The sequence below is a fragment of the Ostrea edulis genome, chromosome 6 (genome assembly GCF_947568905.1).
Source record: "Ostrea edulis chromosome 6, xbOstEdul1.1, whole genome shotgun sequence".
Taxonomy (NCBI): Eukaryota; Metazoa; Mollusca; class Bivalvia; order Ostreida; family Ostreidae; genus Ostrea; species Ostrea edulis.
In genome coordinates this window covers 5,422,567-5,440,363 of record NC_079169.1, presented here as the reverse complement: position 1 = coordinate 5,440,363, position 17,797 = coordinate 5,422,567, and the positions used below count along the sequence as shown (strand labels likewise).

Here is a 17,797-nt window from a genome sequence, read left to right as displayed (position 1 = left end):
ACCGGAAACTATGGGATTTAGCGAGTCATCCTCCTTAGAGGGGTGGCTGTAACCCCTATCCACTGCTCTACTACATACTGACTGCTTTTTTATCAATATCTTTGTTATATTAATTGAATGGGCACATTCTTTCATCAGTTATTCAACTATTGAATTGAATAAACTTATCAAGGATCATTTTTTGAATAAGATGTACTGGTATCTCAATGAATCGCTGGAGCCTTAATTATGATATTCCTTTAATGACCAACTTCCATATTTAACCTATGATTAGAAATTCTGAACTTAGTCATTTGTTTTCTATATTATCTGAAATAAGTTGCTTTTGTGAATTCAAACCCAATCCATTAACAGTGTACAGTGTATTGATAAAGCTGCCCTTTAGAAGAACATGATACCACAGAAAAAATGTTTTATATACAACGAATATCCTTTGTTGTGTAATAATGTATATAGAATTGATTACTTTCAAATTGGTCTATTTTACACGTATCCCATAATGCAATGCAATCTTAACTTTGACAACTCTTCCATAATGTTCAAAAGCCAGCTATCATCCTGTGAAATCCCATAATGCAATACAATCTTAACTTTGACAACTCTTCCATAATTGTGAGCCGGAATTGCACATGCATTCCGCTGGGTAAGCCGATTGAGCCGGAAAATTTTGATAGGCGATGGTGGCTTCAAGTTGGAGACAGTAGTATTGAGAGTTGCTCATTTTAAGAATTTTTACACTGGTGAAATAAACATGATTTGTAAATATGTTGGTCATTTCTATGCCGAATATTTATACAATAGAAGGTCAACAATTTCATTACTGTACTGTAGCCGGGTCACTTGATTCTTAGCACGTCACCGAGTATACCCGGCTGACATAGTTCGATTTGACCAGATTTTTCTTAGAATATAATATGCTATTTATGAAATGAAAGCATGTTATAATTGAATTAAAGATACATATATCTATCATGATAAATTGAGTACTTTCAACTAATTAAAAGAAAGTTATATAAATGAAGTACAAGTGAAAGAGTTTAGTTATAAATCCTACTCTTGAGTATTATACATGTACGTGTAAAGTTGTAGTACAACCCAACACCCAGCGGGAAAATAGGCAGAGTCATTTCTTGCTTTTAGACTAAACACATAAAAACTAGATTAATCTAAATTTGATGGGACTTCCATAATTATGGTGATAGACGATTAATCAAACGGTGAATAGAGTATTTTAAACGTAGGTCATAAATACCCCTCTGGATTATCCATTATCCTAAATTCTTCTAAAGTAATACTACATGGACAGGCATAAAGAAATTTCCTGTAAAGGGGTGGGGGGGGGGGGGGGGTTCCTACTCTATAACACCAGCAGCTTCACCCCATGAGCCCACAAGGGCTTAACCATGGCCACACCGGAGGAATAATGGCCCATTGCCTCTGAGGATTGGTCCATGCGCTCTCCCATCCCCCACCCCCCTTAAGCTGAAACCTTGAATCTACTCCAATTGCGCACCATGATGGGTATTGTAACACTGAAGTTGTCCTTTGGATATCAAAAGAGTCAAGTTAAGATATGAAAACATTCATTGTTAACACAATTCTATGCACTGGCCAAGAAGCCACATCATTCGAAGTTTAAATTGACACTTGCAATACATGTACTTTGATTTTCTTGATTTATATACAGTGTGAAATACTGTAACTGTTGAACTAAGGTATCTCAAATATCATGGATAAGTCGAAGTGAGTTGGAAGTCACAACTACATTTTCCTTGTGTATTTTAAACTCAACATCTTGAACTCTCGGATATCTCAAAAGTTTTTTCCGGCCCCATTGAGTTCAAGATAGCAAGGTGTGACTGTATATATATATATATATATATATATACTGCAGGATTCTTACATCTTTAATTAATGCAAAGCCCTAATTACTAAATAAACCAAAACAATACAAGAATTCAATTTTAATGTGCTGAATCCAACACAAAATGTTTAACTACATGAATATCTGTAGTTTATGGAAGAAACATTGTCAACAGCGATATAAAAATGAAAATCCTCCAATCAACAGCGCTTCAAGTCACATGATCACTGGTCAGTCTGACCTCCACGGCTTTGGCCACAGCCTGTTGTAACACTGGATACAGTTTCTGACACACTTCAATGCATTGCTTGGTGGCCTGAAATGTATAGAGGTTATGTTTGCATTATGAAAGTTAGCAATGGGGCATACTATTGAGGTGAGCTATGTCAGTGCAACAAATACATCTAATATACATGTAATTTAAAACTGCCTTATTAAGTAGTTCCAAGTCTTACCTTATTAAGTAGTTCAAACTGGACCTCCCCTTTAGACGTGACAGCAGACACTTGGTTCTGAGATGGCATCAGTCCCACCATGATACTACCATTGCCAGGCTGATTGTCTTGCTGAAAATGAAAAAAAAACATTGCTCAGAATGATATATTTTAAATGCCCCCGGAATCGAATATTTGGGGGCATATAATTTTAATGAAAGTTAGCAATGGGGCATAGTATTGAGGTGAGCTATGTTAGTGTAACAAATGCATCTAATATAATTTAAAAGTGCCTTATTAAGTAGTTCCAAGTCTTACCTTATTAATCGGAAATTTAAGGGCATATAACTTTTGGCCCGTCTGTCTGTGGCAAAAAACCTTGGTCATATCTTTTACACCATAAGAGGTAGAGATTTCATATTTGGTATGTGTATTTCTTGTTGCAAGACCAAGTCCATCGACAACAAAATCTTTGACCTTGTGACTTTAACAGAGACCTTTGACCTGGTTGCACTGTTGTAATCCAGGGCATCAGTGTTTCACAAACATATCTTGGTATGAATGCCACACAGATTAATCGTGCACATCGGTGATAATGAAAATTTGTCTATATTCACCATGTGGCAATCGTACATCATCACTCAGTACTTATTTTACAGACTTCAATTTTCAACACAAGGAAACAATCATGACTGCTTTTTTTTAACATAGTTGAGAAGTGTGGCATTGTAATCTATCTCTCTGGATATTCATAACAAGAACTCCGCAAGTTGGGGCATATCCCCCTCACAATGAGAGTCTACAAGCTTCTTCGATGAAGTCTTGTTGTGACCTTGATCTTTGCACCCCAAAACCAATAGGGTTCCTCCTCTCTTGATGAGAAGGCTACATGTAAAGTATCAAATCAATTGAGTCCCAAAAAGAAGACTGTAGAGTGTCTATAATCTTCTACTATGAAGTACCGAAGTGACCTTGACCTGGCTTTAGACCGCAGACTCAGTAGTCAGTAGAGTCCTTAATCACTTGATAACAAAGCTACATTTGAAGTATCAAATCAATGGAACAAAAACATGTCCTGTAGAGCGTCTACTTGTACAAGCTCAGACTCGCACAAATAGCCCTCCCTCTTGTAATGAATTGTGAAGGGAATTACAAAGGGAGAGAACTCTAACAACTGACCTCTGGCTTGTATTCCTCCGTCTCTGTTGGGTCTATGAATACTTGATATGGGGTTATTCTCTATATAATGTAAAAAGGTATAAATTCTCAAATTTTCTACACATTTTTAGGAGATAAAAAAAGTCTTTACAGATACAGGAATGCTTGCTGTGTATACCATGTATTTCCATCAGAAACTAAAACAAACCTTGTCTTAACAGATTTCTATATCGATCAACATTATACTTTATAAATATACAGATCTAAAGATATTATAAATCACTGGTATTAAACTGATGATAGTAACGTAAAACTTTCGTTACTGTCATCCACGCTGTTTTTTCAACGACGAATTTTCTGTTCATATGAGCCGTCTAAAAGATAAAATAACACCTGATCGTAATTGTTGCTAGTGTATGATATTTCTTACCTACATATCATTCGCAAATAAACAATACAAATAGATATAATAAGTAAATGTGGTCTTTCCGGAATTTCCTTTCGCCATCTTGGGATGATAGTAACGATCGTTACTATCATCAGTTTAATACCAGTGATAAATGGAAGATTGGAGTTTTTTATGAAATTGTTGTTTAATCATTAAATTTGTGTCTGTTCTATGAATCATGTTAAATCCACTGCTCAGAACTAATCTATCGAAAGTTAAAAATAAACTGACATTTATAAAGCATTAATTTAATACCAATTCAAGTATTCCTACATATAGTTTACAGTGATACAGCCCTGGAAAGATTGATCAGTATTCAGTCAAATCAACATCCAATGAATACTATTCCTTCCACTACTAAATATGTTACCTTTGAACAAGACCATCTGCTCTGATGGCCGTCTGCTATGAAATCTGTGTTAGTTTCTGAAGGAAATGTAATTGACAAGGATGCAAATTTCTCAGTTATATAATACAACAATTACCAGGTATGATAAAAACTTACCGCTGAGCACCCTACCACCAGATCATACATTTCTATCCCAGCGTTGGCCAGGGCGACAGTACAGCATGTTAGTGAGGCAGCCAACGCTGAAATAAGAGCAGTCCAAATTATGTAGCTACATCCAGTGGTCTCCATTAATTGTCATATCTTGGTGGTTACAATTTTGTACCATTAATGGTGTATCTATATCGAGTTACCACCAATATCAAGTCATCATGAAAACTGCTTACTAGTATTTCATATTTAAAGAATTAAAAGAGAAATAAAAGCACCAGAGAAAACTGATATGGAAAGTGGATAACATGTATGATAATAATTTGACATTGAAAACTTTCAATTTGATATATTGAAAAAATGAAGTTTTCGTAGAAAGTAATCCCCGACAAAACGTGTTAGTAAAACACTGAAGCTCCCTTACAGCAGCAGAGTAATTCTGGTACCCGAAGAGAGGTCCTGTTGCATGGAATACACATGTCAAATATGAAATCCCTATAACTAATAACCATTCAAAAGTTATGGCCTATGTTAAAGTTGTCAAACTGCAAGGTCAAGGTCATGACTTTTGGTACCAAACAAAAGGTCTCTTCACATAGAATACACATGTAAAATATGAAAGTCCTATCACCAACCATTCAAAAGTTATGACCAAGGTTAAAGTTGTTGCAGACAAACAGACCAAACTCTACATATACATGTACAGTATATGCACCCAAATCTCCAACTACGAGGGCATAAAAAATCAGAGCCCTTCCTAGACTTGGTCCACAATCTACTGAGTTGGATAAGTTAACACAGAGAGCTATCTGGCAAGGCAATTGAATTCAAAATGACAAAGAATATATTTTTCCATTTCTGTTTTGAAAGGAAGTTGGCCATTATGAATAGATGTTGTTCCATTTTAACACACCTTCTAATATTCATAAATGTCTTCCTATCTGTAATTATAATATACATTGTATATATAATTATAATATACATTGTATATATATAGTATTAACAATTGTAAATTACTATCAATTTCTAAAGGCCAGATTTTTAGTGCCTTCATTTACTATGAACACCAAAATATCAACATGGTGTCAAATTTCACATGATTTAGGGGGGGGGGGGGGTCAAAACTTCAATGTCTGACCAAAAAAAAAAATAAATTCACATAGTTTTCACAAAGACCCCTACCCCCCTCTCCTTAAAATTAAATATGATGAATGTTGAAACTAATCGATTAACAAGTGAAAACATACGAGTATAAATAACACTCTGCATACCTTTTCTACCATTTATTCACAAATGAAAGTGTACATTAAAACTATTTTAAAATGTTCATTAAAATATCGTATCATCATGTGGTTTTTAACAGTCAATTATTCATTTTTTTTTTTACTGATGTGTAATCAATGTCAGATGACAGAAACTTATTGGAGTTTTAAACCCTTTTCCCCTAACTATTTGAATTTAGATTTTTATCCGAAATCGATCTTTTGATTTCGCCCCTTATTGTCTATGTACTTATAAATTTGAAATATTTTAAAATGTCATAGACGTCATTTCTGCCATTTTTCTCCCCCTAAAACTACTTCTTCATCTCTTTGATATAAAGAGTTCCTGTACAATTTCCGAATTAGTTTAAATTTCATACGGTAGTAGTAGTATTATTGTTTATATCAGTAATGCAAGGATCTTAATTTGATCTCTGATTGATCCAAAGATTTATCTCCCTTTCTTTGCTGCAATAACTTTGTGATGTCCAATATACATCTTTCTTTAATACACAGGAGTTTACATCTTTACTTGCAACAACTAGTAATTATCAAATTATAGGTACGGTAACTCCAAAATAGACCGTAATATACCCCAAGTTTTTGTTATTGTAGAAACAAGATAGGATAAAAGTGAATGGTTCCTGAAATATCATGACAAATTATATATGATTGAGAAACATTGTGCATGTCCTTAAAATAAGCACAAACACACACACTAGTGTACACATTTAAACTAAAATGAACATGTGTCTGGTACTTACGACTTCCATCATTTTGTAATACTGTGACATATACGTTCACCTGAGCCTTTGGAAATTTATGCTGAAAATAAACAAAACCTGATATCATGTGACTCCAATTCAACCATAAGTTGAAACTCATTAATTTTTGTATTGGGGTAAATTGGCGTGAACAAAGAACCAGTGTACATTAATTAATGCCTGCATTATTTGACTGGTTCCCCTACCAGACAAACCGCTGGTTCCAATGCGTCCTGTAACTGACTGCTGTAGTCCTTCTCCTCGTTATCCTGCTGATGTTTGCGACGGATTCGACATGAGAATGTGGCAAACTTAAACTCACAGGTCAGCTGTCCTATCAGACTGAAGGCCTCCTTCTTCACCACTTCCCTTGGACCATATCTAGTTTGTAGACACCAGTAAAACAAATGACAGGCTAGTAGCTGTACAATAGTGACTCACTGTCTGTAGAAAATCTGCCATGGGGACCTTTTCCTGTCGTTTACCAAAAACTTTCTCAGCAAAAAGCTGATGTGTCAATTAAAAATTTAAAGCCCATTATAAATTTACTTGAATGATTTAGAGATAGACAGGACAATGATCACATGACTGAAGTACGTATCATGACACTCCACATCATAATAATGGCTGCCTTTGCTTTACTACTGAACTACATAGTAAGCTGGGAAGATATAGTTATCACTTTACCATATGATGTCACAGTGATAAGGCTCTTAAATGCGAGTGAATTTGAAAATCTTTGCAGCATGATTTTTCGTTATGTTTATTTTCCTCCATTTTCTCCGCCAGTTCCACTTTGACTTTCATGAAACATTAATATTAGAATTTGATCTGTTTAGGTCTTTCAGATTGAACATCTTGAATAACCTTTTCTTATACCTTTCATACCATGTATTCATTTAGTAGGCCTACTTAATGGAAGCAGTAATTCTGCAATTAATTAACCGGTTGTGGTAGAGCATTCACTTTGTAACCGAGAGGTTACGAGTTCGACCCTGCTCATGCCATAGCCACATCAAACTCAAAACATTAACATAGGTAGTGATTGCTCCTACGCCAAATGCTCGACATTTAGAAGTGAGAATCACGGTTCTTTCAGATATGACCTTTAAAAAATGGAGGTCGGGTGTTGCCGCGGGTGTTGTCATGTTAAAGAACCCTCACTGCTAAGCAAAAGTCTACATTTGTGGTACCTTGCCTACCATTGGTGATGTCTTAATATGAGTGAAAGATTCTGTACGTGACGTAAAACAATCAATCAATCAATCACAGTCACACAACACTATGCTACTACTCGATAAGTATTGAAGGATTGTCTATGCTACAACTCGATAAGCATTGAAGTATTGTCTATGCTACTACTCGATAAGCATTGAAGTATTGTCTATGCTACTACTCGATAAGCATTGAAGTATTGTCTATGCTACTACTCGATAAGCATTGAAGTATTGTCTATGCTACTACTCGATAAGCATTGAAGTATTGTCTATGCTACTACTCGATAAGCATTGAAGTATTGTCTTTGATGAAGAAACTTACACTGCACACATAACTTTGGTTTCATTCTGTTCAATGTAAGCTGAGCCTCTCGCCTGACTGATGACACCAGCTTTTAAGACTGTTAAATGAAAACAAGAGAAGTCAGCTCAAAACAGATTACTTATACAACAGTAAAATACAGCTCAGGGCTGTAACTCAGTAATTTAGGCTATTACAATTGGTAAAAGTAGAATATTTTGTTGACAGTTGTTATTTATATAAAATTATTAGTTGAATTGTAATAAAAGTAAGCATTTTAATCTAGTCTTGAAACAGTCTGGTGTTATGGAAAATCACCCTTTCATTTGGGGATACTGTGGCCTTTCATTTCACTATAGCCTTCTACCGACCCCAATTTTAGAGAACCTTGAGCCCTTTGGGGCTAGGTTCTTCTGTAATCATAACGGCCATCAGCCTATCAACAATAATAGGCATGTTGCATGTAATACTTACACACAGGTCGAACTTGTTCAACCTTTCGTCCATCTTTCCTTTTTCCATCTCTGACAATCTAAATCAAAGCAGTGACAATTATCAGCTAAATTCACCTCGTACATTAGCAGTACTCCAGAATATGCTGCAATCCAAAGAAAATTATAAAACAACCTATGCCTACAGTGCAACAAGTTTGAGACAGGTTGAGTGACACACACACGCTATGAATTTCAACAATCTGAGATCCAAACAGGGTGAAAATAAAAGTTTGGTACCATGGACGGTTGATGAAGAGATTTCGACAGCAACTAGAAAATTCGGGATTCAAACCTGAGCCACTTGAATCTTTAATCAGATGCTCAACCAAGTGAGCTAATAGAGCTATTGTACCCATGTGACTGTCACTCCACCCCCCTCCTTAAATCTCTTAACACCTTAAGAAAAACAACCCAGCATCATTATCCCCTGGCAGGCATTTATATCAGTCCCGGGGACTGGTCTATGGCACCAAGTGTATTAATTAACAAGAAAATCTTTGACTGGACTGGGAATCAAACCAGGGACCCCTGCATTATTAGTCAGGTGCTCTAACCACTAAGCTATTCAGGTCAATATCCACCATCTCTATAGCCCTAACTAAGTACTACATTTCTCTAAAATTTGTCTTCGCCCTCAAAGACACACAACCCAGATTCTTTTCACTCCTGTCTGGACAACCTGCAGTGAAGGGGTGGTCAACGGCACCATCTTTAGTGTAGAAGAGAAAATGCAACAGACCACACCAGATCAGGATTCAAACCCGGGCCCCTGAATCTCTAGTCAGGTACTCTACCAACTGAACTATCTGGCCACCAGCAATTGAACCCGGCTGACCACTACATTCCTCCCTTTAAATGTCTTCATGACAATTACATCTTTGGTAATAAGCGATAATTTCAGTGATTCTATGCACCCCTCCAGACAAGTTAAAAATATAAAAGGCAATCCCAGGTTTGATTCATAGTCCAGCCACAGATTTCCTCCTCTCCTATACTAAAGATCATAGTCCAGCCACAGGTTTCCTCCTCTCCTATACTAAAGATCATAGTCCAGCCACAGATTTCCTCCTCTCCTATACCAAAGATCATAGTCCAGCCACAGGTTTCCTCCTCTCCTATACTAAATAAAAGATCATAGTCCAGCCACAGATTTCCTCCTCTCCTATACTAAAGATCATAGTCCAGCCACAGATTTCCTCCTCTCCTATACTAAAGATCATAGTCCAGCCACAGGTTTCCTCCTCTCCTATACTAAAGATCATAGTCCAGCCACAGGTTTCCTCCTTTCCTATACTAAAGATCATATTCCAGCCACAGGTTTCCTCCTCTCCTATACTAAAGATCATAGTCCAGCCACAGATTTCCTCCTCTCCTATACTAAAGATCATAGTCCAGCCACAGGTTTCCTCCTCTCCTATACTAAAGACCATAGTCCAGCCACAGGTTTCCTCCTCTCCTATACTAAAGATCATAGTCCAGCCACAGATTTCCTCCTCTCCTATACTAAAGATCATAGTCCAGCCACAGATTTCCTCCTCTCCTATACTAAAGATCATAGTCCAGCCACAGGTTTCCTCCTCTCCTATACTAAAGACCATAGTCCAGCCACAGGTTTCCTCCTCTCCTATACTAAAGATCATAGTCCAGCCACAGGTTTCCTCCTCTCCTATACTAAAGATCATAGTCCAGCCACAGGTTTCCTCCTCTCCTATACTAAAGACCATAGTCCAGCCACAGGTTTCCTCCTCTCCTATACTAAAGATCATAGTCCAGCCACAGGTTTCCTCCTCTCCTATACTAAAGATCATAGTCCAGCCACAGGTTTCCTCCTCTCCTATACTAAAGACCATAGTCCAGCCACAGGTTTCCTCCTCTCCTATACTAAAGATCATAGTCCAGCCACAGATTTCCTCCTCTCCTATACTAAAGATGGTGCCGTTGACCACCCCTGCACTGCAGGTTGTCCTGAGAGGGTAAAAAAGAATCTGGGTTGTGTGTCTTAGAAGACAATTAAATTAAAGGAGGAGGGAGTGTAGTAGTTAGGGCTATACGGAACGTGGATACCCGTCATATCAGCCTGGTTAGTTTAAAAGTGGTTAGATCACCGGACTAGTAATGCAGGGGTCCTGGGTTCGATTCCCAGTCCAGCCAAAGATTTTCTCCTCTCCTAATCCTATGCTACTGTACCTTAATAATTTAACTTAAGTACCATCAGAAACATGATATAATTTATTTTTATGATACAAGTTATTTATTCCAAATTTGTGCCCTTTTGGGCATACAGCAATGAGAATACATGACTGTTAATTATATAAATTTCAATGGGTAATGTTTATAAAAATAAAAAGAAAGGAAAGAAGAAAAAACTCGGAATGCACTGTATCTGCATGAGCTTAAACAATGTTCATAACATTAGACATTTTTAACATGATACTTAATGTATTGCATGCAAGTACCACTATGTATCCTAATGCAAAACAGTCAGAAATATATCATAAACATGAATACGTAAATATACCAGGCTGTAGATGACCCTGAACACATGCATGTAGGCTATACCTGTCCATTTCTCTAAAGAGAATAATGCAGCATGGATGAAAAATATAACGATACCTTTTCTGTTTTCACTTTGTTAACAAAAAATACGGAGGGGTCAAATGATTCCTCTGGACCGTTGATTCGTTTTGTGTCAGTTGGCATTTCTAGTGAGCAATAAATATGACAAGAACACCAATTTTATATTAAATAAAATTATTTCATGGGCGCAGCCATATTGAAGGACATTGTAAATAAAGAAATGGTGAGAGAGGAAACGCGAAATCCGGCATGTAGGACGGCACTTTATGATTGTATTCCTCAACATCTAGTATGTTTTTTTTAGAAGTTTACAATTAAGTTTAAATCAATATAATAAATTTACAAAGGGTAAAGGGGACAGATTCGATGATATCCAGAGGCTGAATGGCAAGTTTTACGCTGTTCTCGTTCTGGGTGGTATATAGATAGAATGTTCTATCGTTAAAATGATAATGTCCTACGGAGAGGGCCTGTCCCGAGACACAGTTAGATTATTCTAACTAGGTGGTATACTGTTCCCATCTTGATATTGCCGGAAAGGACTACTTGAGCGTGTTAACCCGGGTGCTGAGCACTAGAACCACGTATTCTGCTGTTTGTAAAGTGTGGACTAGATCTTTGACAGGGGTCTCAAGAAGTGTGTGTCTGCAGCCGGAGCACATGATGAATCTGCTCACAGCTCTCCTCTGCCACAAAAGTGGTTTCCATCTCAACCCATGGAGCATGTTTGTCACCCACACACTAATGGTATATCTGGCAGCTTGACGTTGGACGCGTTCGAGCTCTTGCATGGATGTTTGCTGGTCGTAAGGGTACCATGCGTAATAAGTGGGCGTGAGTTGTGACAACCCCGTAGGTCCATTAATTAGATCGATGTAACTTGGCTGCGGTTTGATAGGCTTAATTATTCTGAATTGATGTGCTCTTTAAATGAATTTTTGCTCCCTTCAAATGAATTTATGATATCAAGAATAGCATTGATGTAACTATTATTCAATTGAAGAGAGCAATATAATGCTTCAATATTAATGCACGCATCAATTCAATTATTGTGCACAGTAATTGAATTATTGCCCTCTTCATTGAAATAATGATGAAAGCAATAATATCACTAATAAGATATGTATCCTCAATTCCACATATCATCGAAATTAATTATCTCTTTAATTGAATTGTTACTCTCTTTAGAAGAATTGGTCTTTAAACAAAATCGTTGTAAATTATTAAAAATATCTTCAATTGAATTAAATTGCTCATCAAATCATTTATACCGAGCTCCAAATTAAATTTAGCGAGCGATGATTCCACCACATTGATACGCACATCAATGGAATTAATGAGAGCAATAATTGAATACTCACTTCATAGCTCACATTCTTCTCATTCACTATACTATACAATGAAATATAGTAGGGCGGGGGCAGTCATCCAAAATATCTTCATTAGAAATAGAAATAACGGACATTGATCATTGTCGAAAAAGTCCCTCCCCCCTTTTTTTCTACGTGCCTGCATTACCATGGTAACCCCTTAACATTTAAATTTAACCAGAAAAATAACTAATTGTGTCTGTTTAATCAATGTTATACATGTATTCAAGAAACGAAGTGTAGAACGAAATTGTGATCTATAGGAGGATATTAATCTCACAATTTTACAGTGTAAGCGTTTCGTGTTCACTTTTGAGATGTGGTGTTTACACATATACATGTACATACAAAACCATCATGTATTGTATTAAAGTACCAGGGCCGTAAATTAACCTTCAATTTGGAGGAGGCAGGAAATTAGGCGGGGGTCTGACGCTGAGCACATTTTGTGTACACTGAACACGTTTCGTGCAAAATCCTTGATTCTAGGGCCTTCTAAGATGTTACTTGACTAACTCATTCTAAAAGAAAGATTTGGAATGCTTTTTAAGGGAGGTATCATGTTCTTAGTTATTGGAAACAACATAAATTCTAATGAACTTTAAATTTAATTTTTTTTTGGCTCAAAAGTTGGAGGAGGCAGCTGCCTCCTCCGCCTCCATGTAATTTACGGCCCTGGTAGTTATTTCAGATTAATTTACAATTACTGCATGACAAATTACTGAAAATCACGATGAGCGTAAATATATTGAAGATTTCATAATGGACTTTTCTTTTGAAATAAGTGATGATATATTGTTTACAGAAAAGTTGATGCGGATCACGGATGAAATATTGACTATACATGTACTTCTGATTAAGTCGCACGTTTAGTGTAGCCATTACCTAGAGATATAATTTCTCAGGGAAAATATCTAATTAGTTTTAAGCTGCGTTAGCCTCAACCGTCAAACCCCTGGCATATCAATTTTATATTTTTCTTTCACCAAAACTTATTTAAAACTTAGGTTTTAATTATTAGCTCGATGTTCTAACGTTGCGTTTTTAACGTCATTTTGACCTAAATTGACACCATTAGCATGCGCGGCGTCTATATAAATTAGGTAATATGTACATGTATAACTAATTGAAATTACTGAAAAATCTTAATTATTAGGAATATACTGGTGTCTATTTCCCAGATACGAGTTATAGGCGTATGAAAAAAGTATGGAGTTGAGGTGGTGTAGTGCCGCCGAATTCGGTCCTCGTGATTGAATGTGAAAGGGTGATACTGTTCCCCGCTCGGACTTCAGTTTCCTTCCTGACCCGTCGTAGAATGTATAGTTATTTTGTATAATTTATATAAGTAATCCTGATGATAGAGAAATGGGTTACCAATTTTCCAACGCAATATATAGAAAGGCCTACAATTTTACCATTAATGTGAAATGCCTCTATATAACATGTTAATAAACAAAATCTGGACAATGTCCTGCATACATCTACGAAGGGATAACGATATTCAGAATAGTCATGCTGATAAACTTCCACTCAAAGTCAATAAAAGCGTGCAATCGATGTCGCCAGCGCTTTATTAGAAAATAAGATATATCAAATCATATATTTTGTGTGCTATACATTCATGGACCCATATCCTCCCTAGGCATGGTATACTTTTTATTTCCCCTTTACTTATAAACTTGGTAGGAAGCGTAGATACCCTAATTTTGTAACATACGTGACTGTCGCCGACTCAATTTTTAAAATTGAACAAGCAAATATAAAAATCTGAGAGCGTGTTTTTAATTTTTTTTAATTTTCTTGGTGTTAATATCATTTGTATTACCTAAGTTTTCTTCAATAAAAGTTTAACATCTTTTGCGTATGATTTTAAGCAGTGGTGTATATATTACTCCATGTCGCCAGATTATATTCTGTGATCATAGGGTCAATTAAACACCCAATGTATGGACAAAGATTTCGTATTATCTTTATGTTTTTGATCTATTTTGGCGCTAACATATTCATAAACTTTGGGAAAACATTCATCAAGCGATATTTGGATGTGGCATTGAGAAGAAGTTATCATTATTCTCAAAATTTTGCATTTCGATTTAAGAAATGTAACATACGATACAATAAACTTTTTATCGAAACGTATTTGCAGAGCTATGGCATGCCAAATTCACAAAAATGAGCTAAACATAGTTTCACAGTTGATAAACTAGGTTTATCGACTGTAAACTATAGTTTACGAACTGTAAACTATAGTTAACGATTCGTTAACTATAGTTTTTATCCGTAAAACTATATTTAACGGTTGTAAACTATAGTTTACAAATGCTAATCCAAGTTTATCTGTCTTTAAATAAACGTTAACAATAGATTTTGCTGATAAATACAGATTCACATTTGTAAACTTTAATTTACATTCGTTAACTATAGTTCACAATTGTTAATCCTAGTTTCACAAATTGTGATACTATATTTATCAGATAAACTTAATAATAGTTTAGACTTGTAAACCGTAGTTTACAATCGTGAAACCGTATTTATCATATAAACTGTGTTTTGCAATCGCTAATGATTGTTTTCATTGTTAATCATAGTTTACGCTTGTGAAACATAGATTATCTGTTTACTATGGTTTACAGATGTGAAATATAGATTAACGTCGTTAACTATAGTTTACGGTCCGTAAACTATAGTTTACAGTCGATAAACCTAGTTTATCAACTGTGAAACTATGTTTAGCTAATTTTTGTGAATTTGGCGTGCCATACAGAACAAATGTTATCCCTTTTATGAAAATCTCGTAGTGTACAGAGAATGAAAATATAAACATTTCTTTTGCAGAAGTCATTGGTTGGTCTGAAATTTGACAAACGTGTCAAGATGTAACATTCGTGATGTAACATTCGTTACCGAAAAATTAATCAAAGGGAATGATAGAACAATTTCCCGCGTATTTTCGCTCTCTGTCTGCATGATGTGGTATACGACATGAACGTCTACTATGAACATTTGAGTTTGAAAGTCAATACGTGTTAAACTTTGAGAATTGGGATTAATTTTCTCTTACGGTAAGTACTGTCACAACAGTTTGATATACAATATTGATTAAGCAGATGGAATTTTTTGGTCTGAATTTGTTCTTCTGATATCAAAGAATGTATATCGTATTCCAAATATCTCGAAATTCTTCTGGTGTAAGAATTACATTGAGTAGAACGCTGGTAACATACGTTACTCAAAGTAACGTATGCTACTTAATGAAATGCTTGATTCGACATCAAATATTGAACTACATATTGACAAAATATCATCATTAATGATATGTTTGTTGAATATCAACAATGTTATGAAGAAACAAATGTGTTATTGTTCCCGTATTCACTAGCATATACAGATATCCTCTGCAAGAAATACAGGCCATGTTTTTCTCTGCTACTGTCCTATTTATGATACATGTAACTATGCAACTCTACATTTATCAATTTGCTAGAATTCAGCATCTTTTCATAATATATCTTAGAAATGAAGGGGTTAATCTCTGATGATTGTTCTATGCTATCTTTAGAGAAATCATTAAAAAATATTTTATCTGAGTGTAACGTATGTTACCAGGAATTCCGTTACGTAATATTATTCTACTTGTTTTTAATTTTTTATTTATTTTTTCAGAAATGGCGCTTGTGAGAACAGAAGTACAGAATAACTACCATGAAAAAAAACATGTTTTGAAATATAAGAACAACCATGAAAAAATGTTTTAGAAATAATATCATATGCTCCCCGTGAGGCAGGTAGAATGTCTGTATGGACAGTGAAAATAAAGGTTTAACTACTGGTCAAAGGCTACTGTAATGATACATGTAAGTTTGATCTCTCAAAATCTCAAAATACTTTTAGCAACTGGTCATTTGAGTCATTTTGTATGACCTTTGACCTTGTGACTTGAAATCCAATGGGGGTCATCTATTCATAAGGGGAACCAGTGTTTCTACCAAGCAAAGACTTCTCAACGGACAATAGCTTATGTCCAGAGTAGCTTAACCTTTGTCCTTTTGACCCCAAAATCAATAGGGGACATCTATGTTCACGTTAAATATTCATTCATAACACCGCGTGGTGGATTATACTGACAGTTTCTATGGAAAGGTATTCCAAAATAAGCAACAAAAACATAAGATTCGGTATACATTTAATCAAAATGTTGGGAAATTAAACATTTTCTTTATATTATTATTGTAAACAGATTGTTAGAAATGTGTAAATATGTTTCTTTCTTTTCATTTTTGAACAGAAATGATGTGTTTATAGTAATGAAAGGAAAAATAAGAAACATATGATACTTTCATTGTTTATTATAACAAAGAGCAATCCAGGTTTCAAAATATGTGTAGGTTACTTCTATAAGAATCATGAGCATTTATATAGCGAAACATCAATCTTTTACTTTTGTTTTAATCGCATATTTATTGCAAATTAGCAAATTCAGAAGAAAAGACACATTTGGTAAATTTCTTTGTTTGTCTACGTTATATTTCTGTTAAAATTGGTATTTCCATTGAATTAAGTGATGTCGTTATGACTTTGCAACATCAATCGTAAAGAATAACTGATGATGACATCATTTTGGCATAGTATTTTCATGGATGTACTGTTGTGTAAGTGTTGAAACATACGTTACATAATTATAGCGCTACTTCATTTACATACAAAAAAGCTATTGTTCTATATCTATCGCTAGTCTTTGGTTTTCATGTTTCATACATATTGAACTGTTCGAGAATATTTGTTAATCAATTTTATTTTCTGCCATTTCAAAGATATTGAAAGTGATGTCTAGTCGTTTATTTTGCGCTCTTAAAATCTTATTGCTGACTTTTACAGCGGATAATTTCTTGTTGTGTTGATTAAATATTTAAATTAAATATTTTCTTTGAAAACCTGTATTTATTGTCTTTCCCAAATTAGAAAAATATATGCTCAGTCAATTCCAATACAAGTTATGGAATAATATATGGAAAATTAATGTTTATCTTACATATTATCATGCCAAGGAATCAGTAACGAAGGTTACATGTGAGAAAAATCTCGAAAAATATACCATACTTTGACCTTCTGTAAAAAAAAAAAAAAAAAAATCTGTTATACTTAACTTGAAACAATTTGAGGTGAATGTTCAACAGATATTTACCATTAATAAACGCATGTTGCCATATATATTTTGAATGGTCGACAAACCCTCAATTGCACGCTTTTATTGACTTTGGGTGCTCAACATCATCAATTTTAACGAAGTCATCATCAAGTTTTATTAACGAGTGTTCTAACTAAAGATAGCCATCCGTTACATCCAAGAGATCGTCAAGATTAACCTCGAACACAGTACTGATCAGAACGAGGCAGTGGTTTAGATAT

At 35.2% G+C, this 17,797-nt stretch overlaps 1 protein-coding gene across 1 annotated transcript in view; it reads right to left on the bottom strand.

The window, feature by feature from the left end:
• Positions 1-1,951: 1,951 nt before the first annotated feature.
• Positions 1,952-17,797, bottom strand: part of LOC125646509 (exosome complex component MTR3-like) — a 23,435-nt gene continuing 7,589 nt past the window's right edge. Inside the window, exons 5-11 of the mRNA XM_048872842.2 lie at positions 7,969-8,047; positions 6,636-6,810; positions 6,430-6,490; positions 4,410-4,495; positions 3,478-3,537; positions 2,320-2,430; positions 1,952-2,180 (exon numbers count right to left, since the gene is read on the bottom strand). Coding sequence (XP_048728799.1) covers positions 2,076-2,180; positions 2,320-2,430; positions 3,478-3,537; positions 4,410-4,495; positions 6,430-6,490; positions 6,636-6,810; positions 7,969-8,047 — 677 coding nt within the window. The 3' untranslated portion in view covers positions 1,952-2,075. The remainder of the gene's footprint in view (positions 2,181-2,319; positions 2,431-3,477; positions 3,538-4,409; positions 4,496-6,429; positions 6,491-6,635; positions 6,811-7,968; positions 8,048-17,797) is intronic.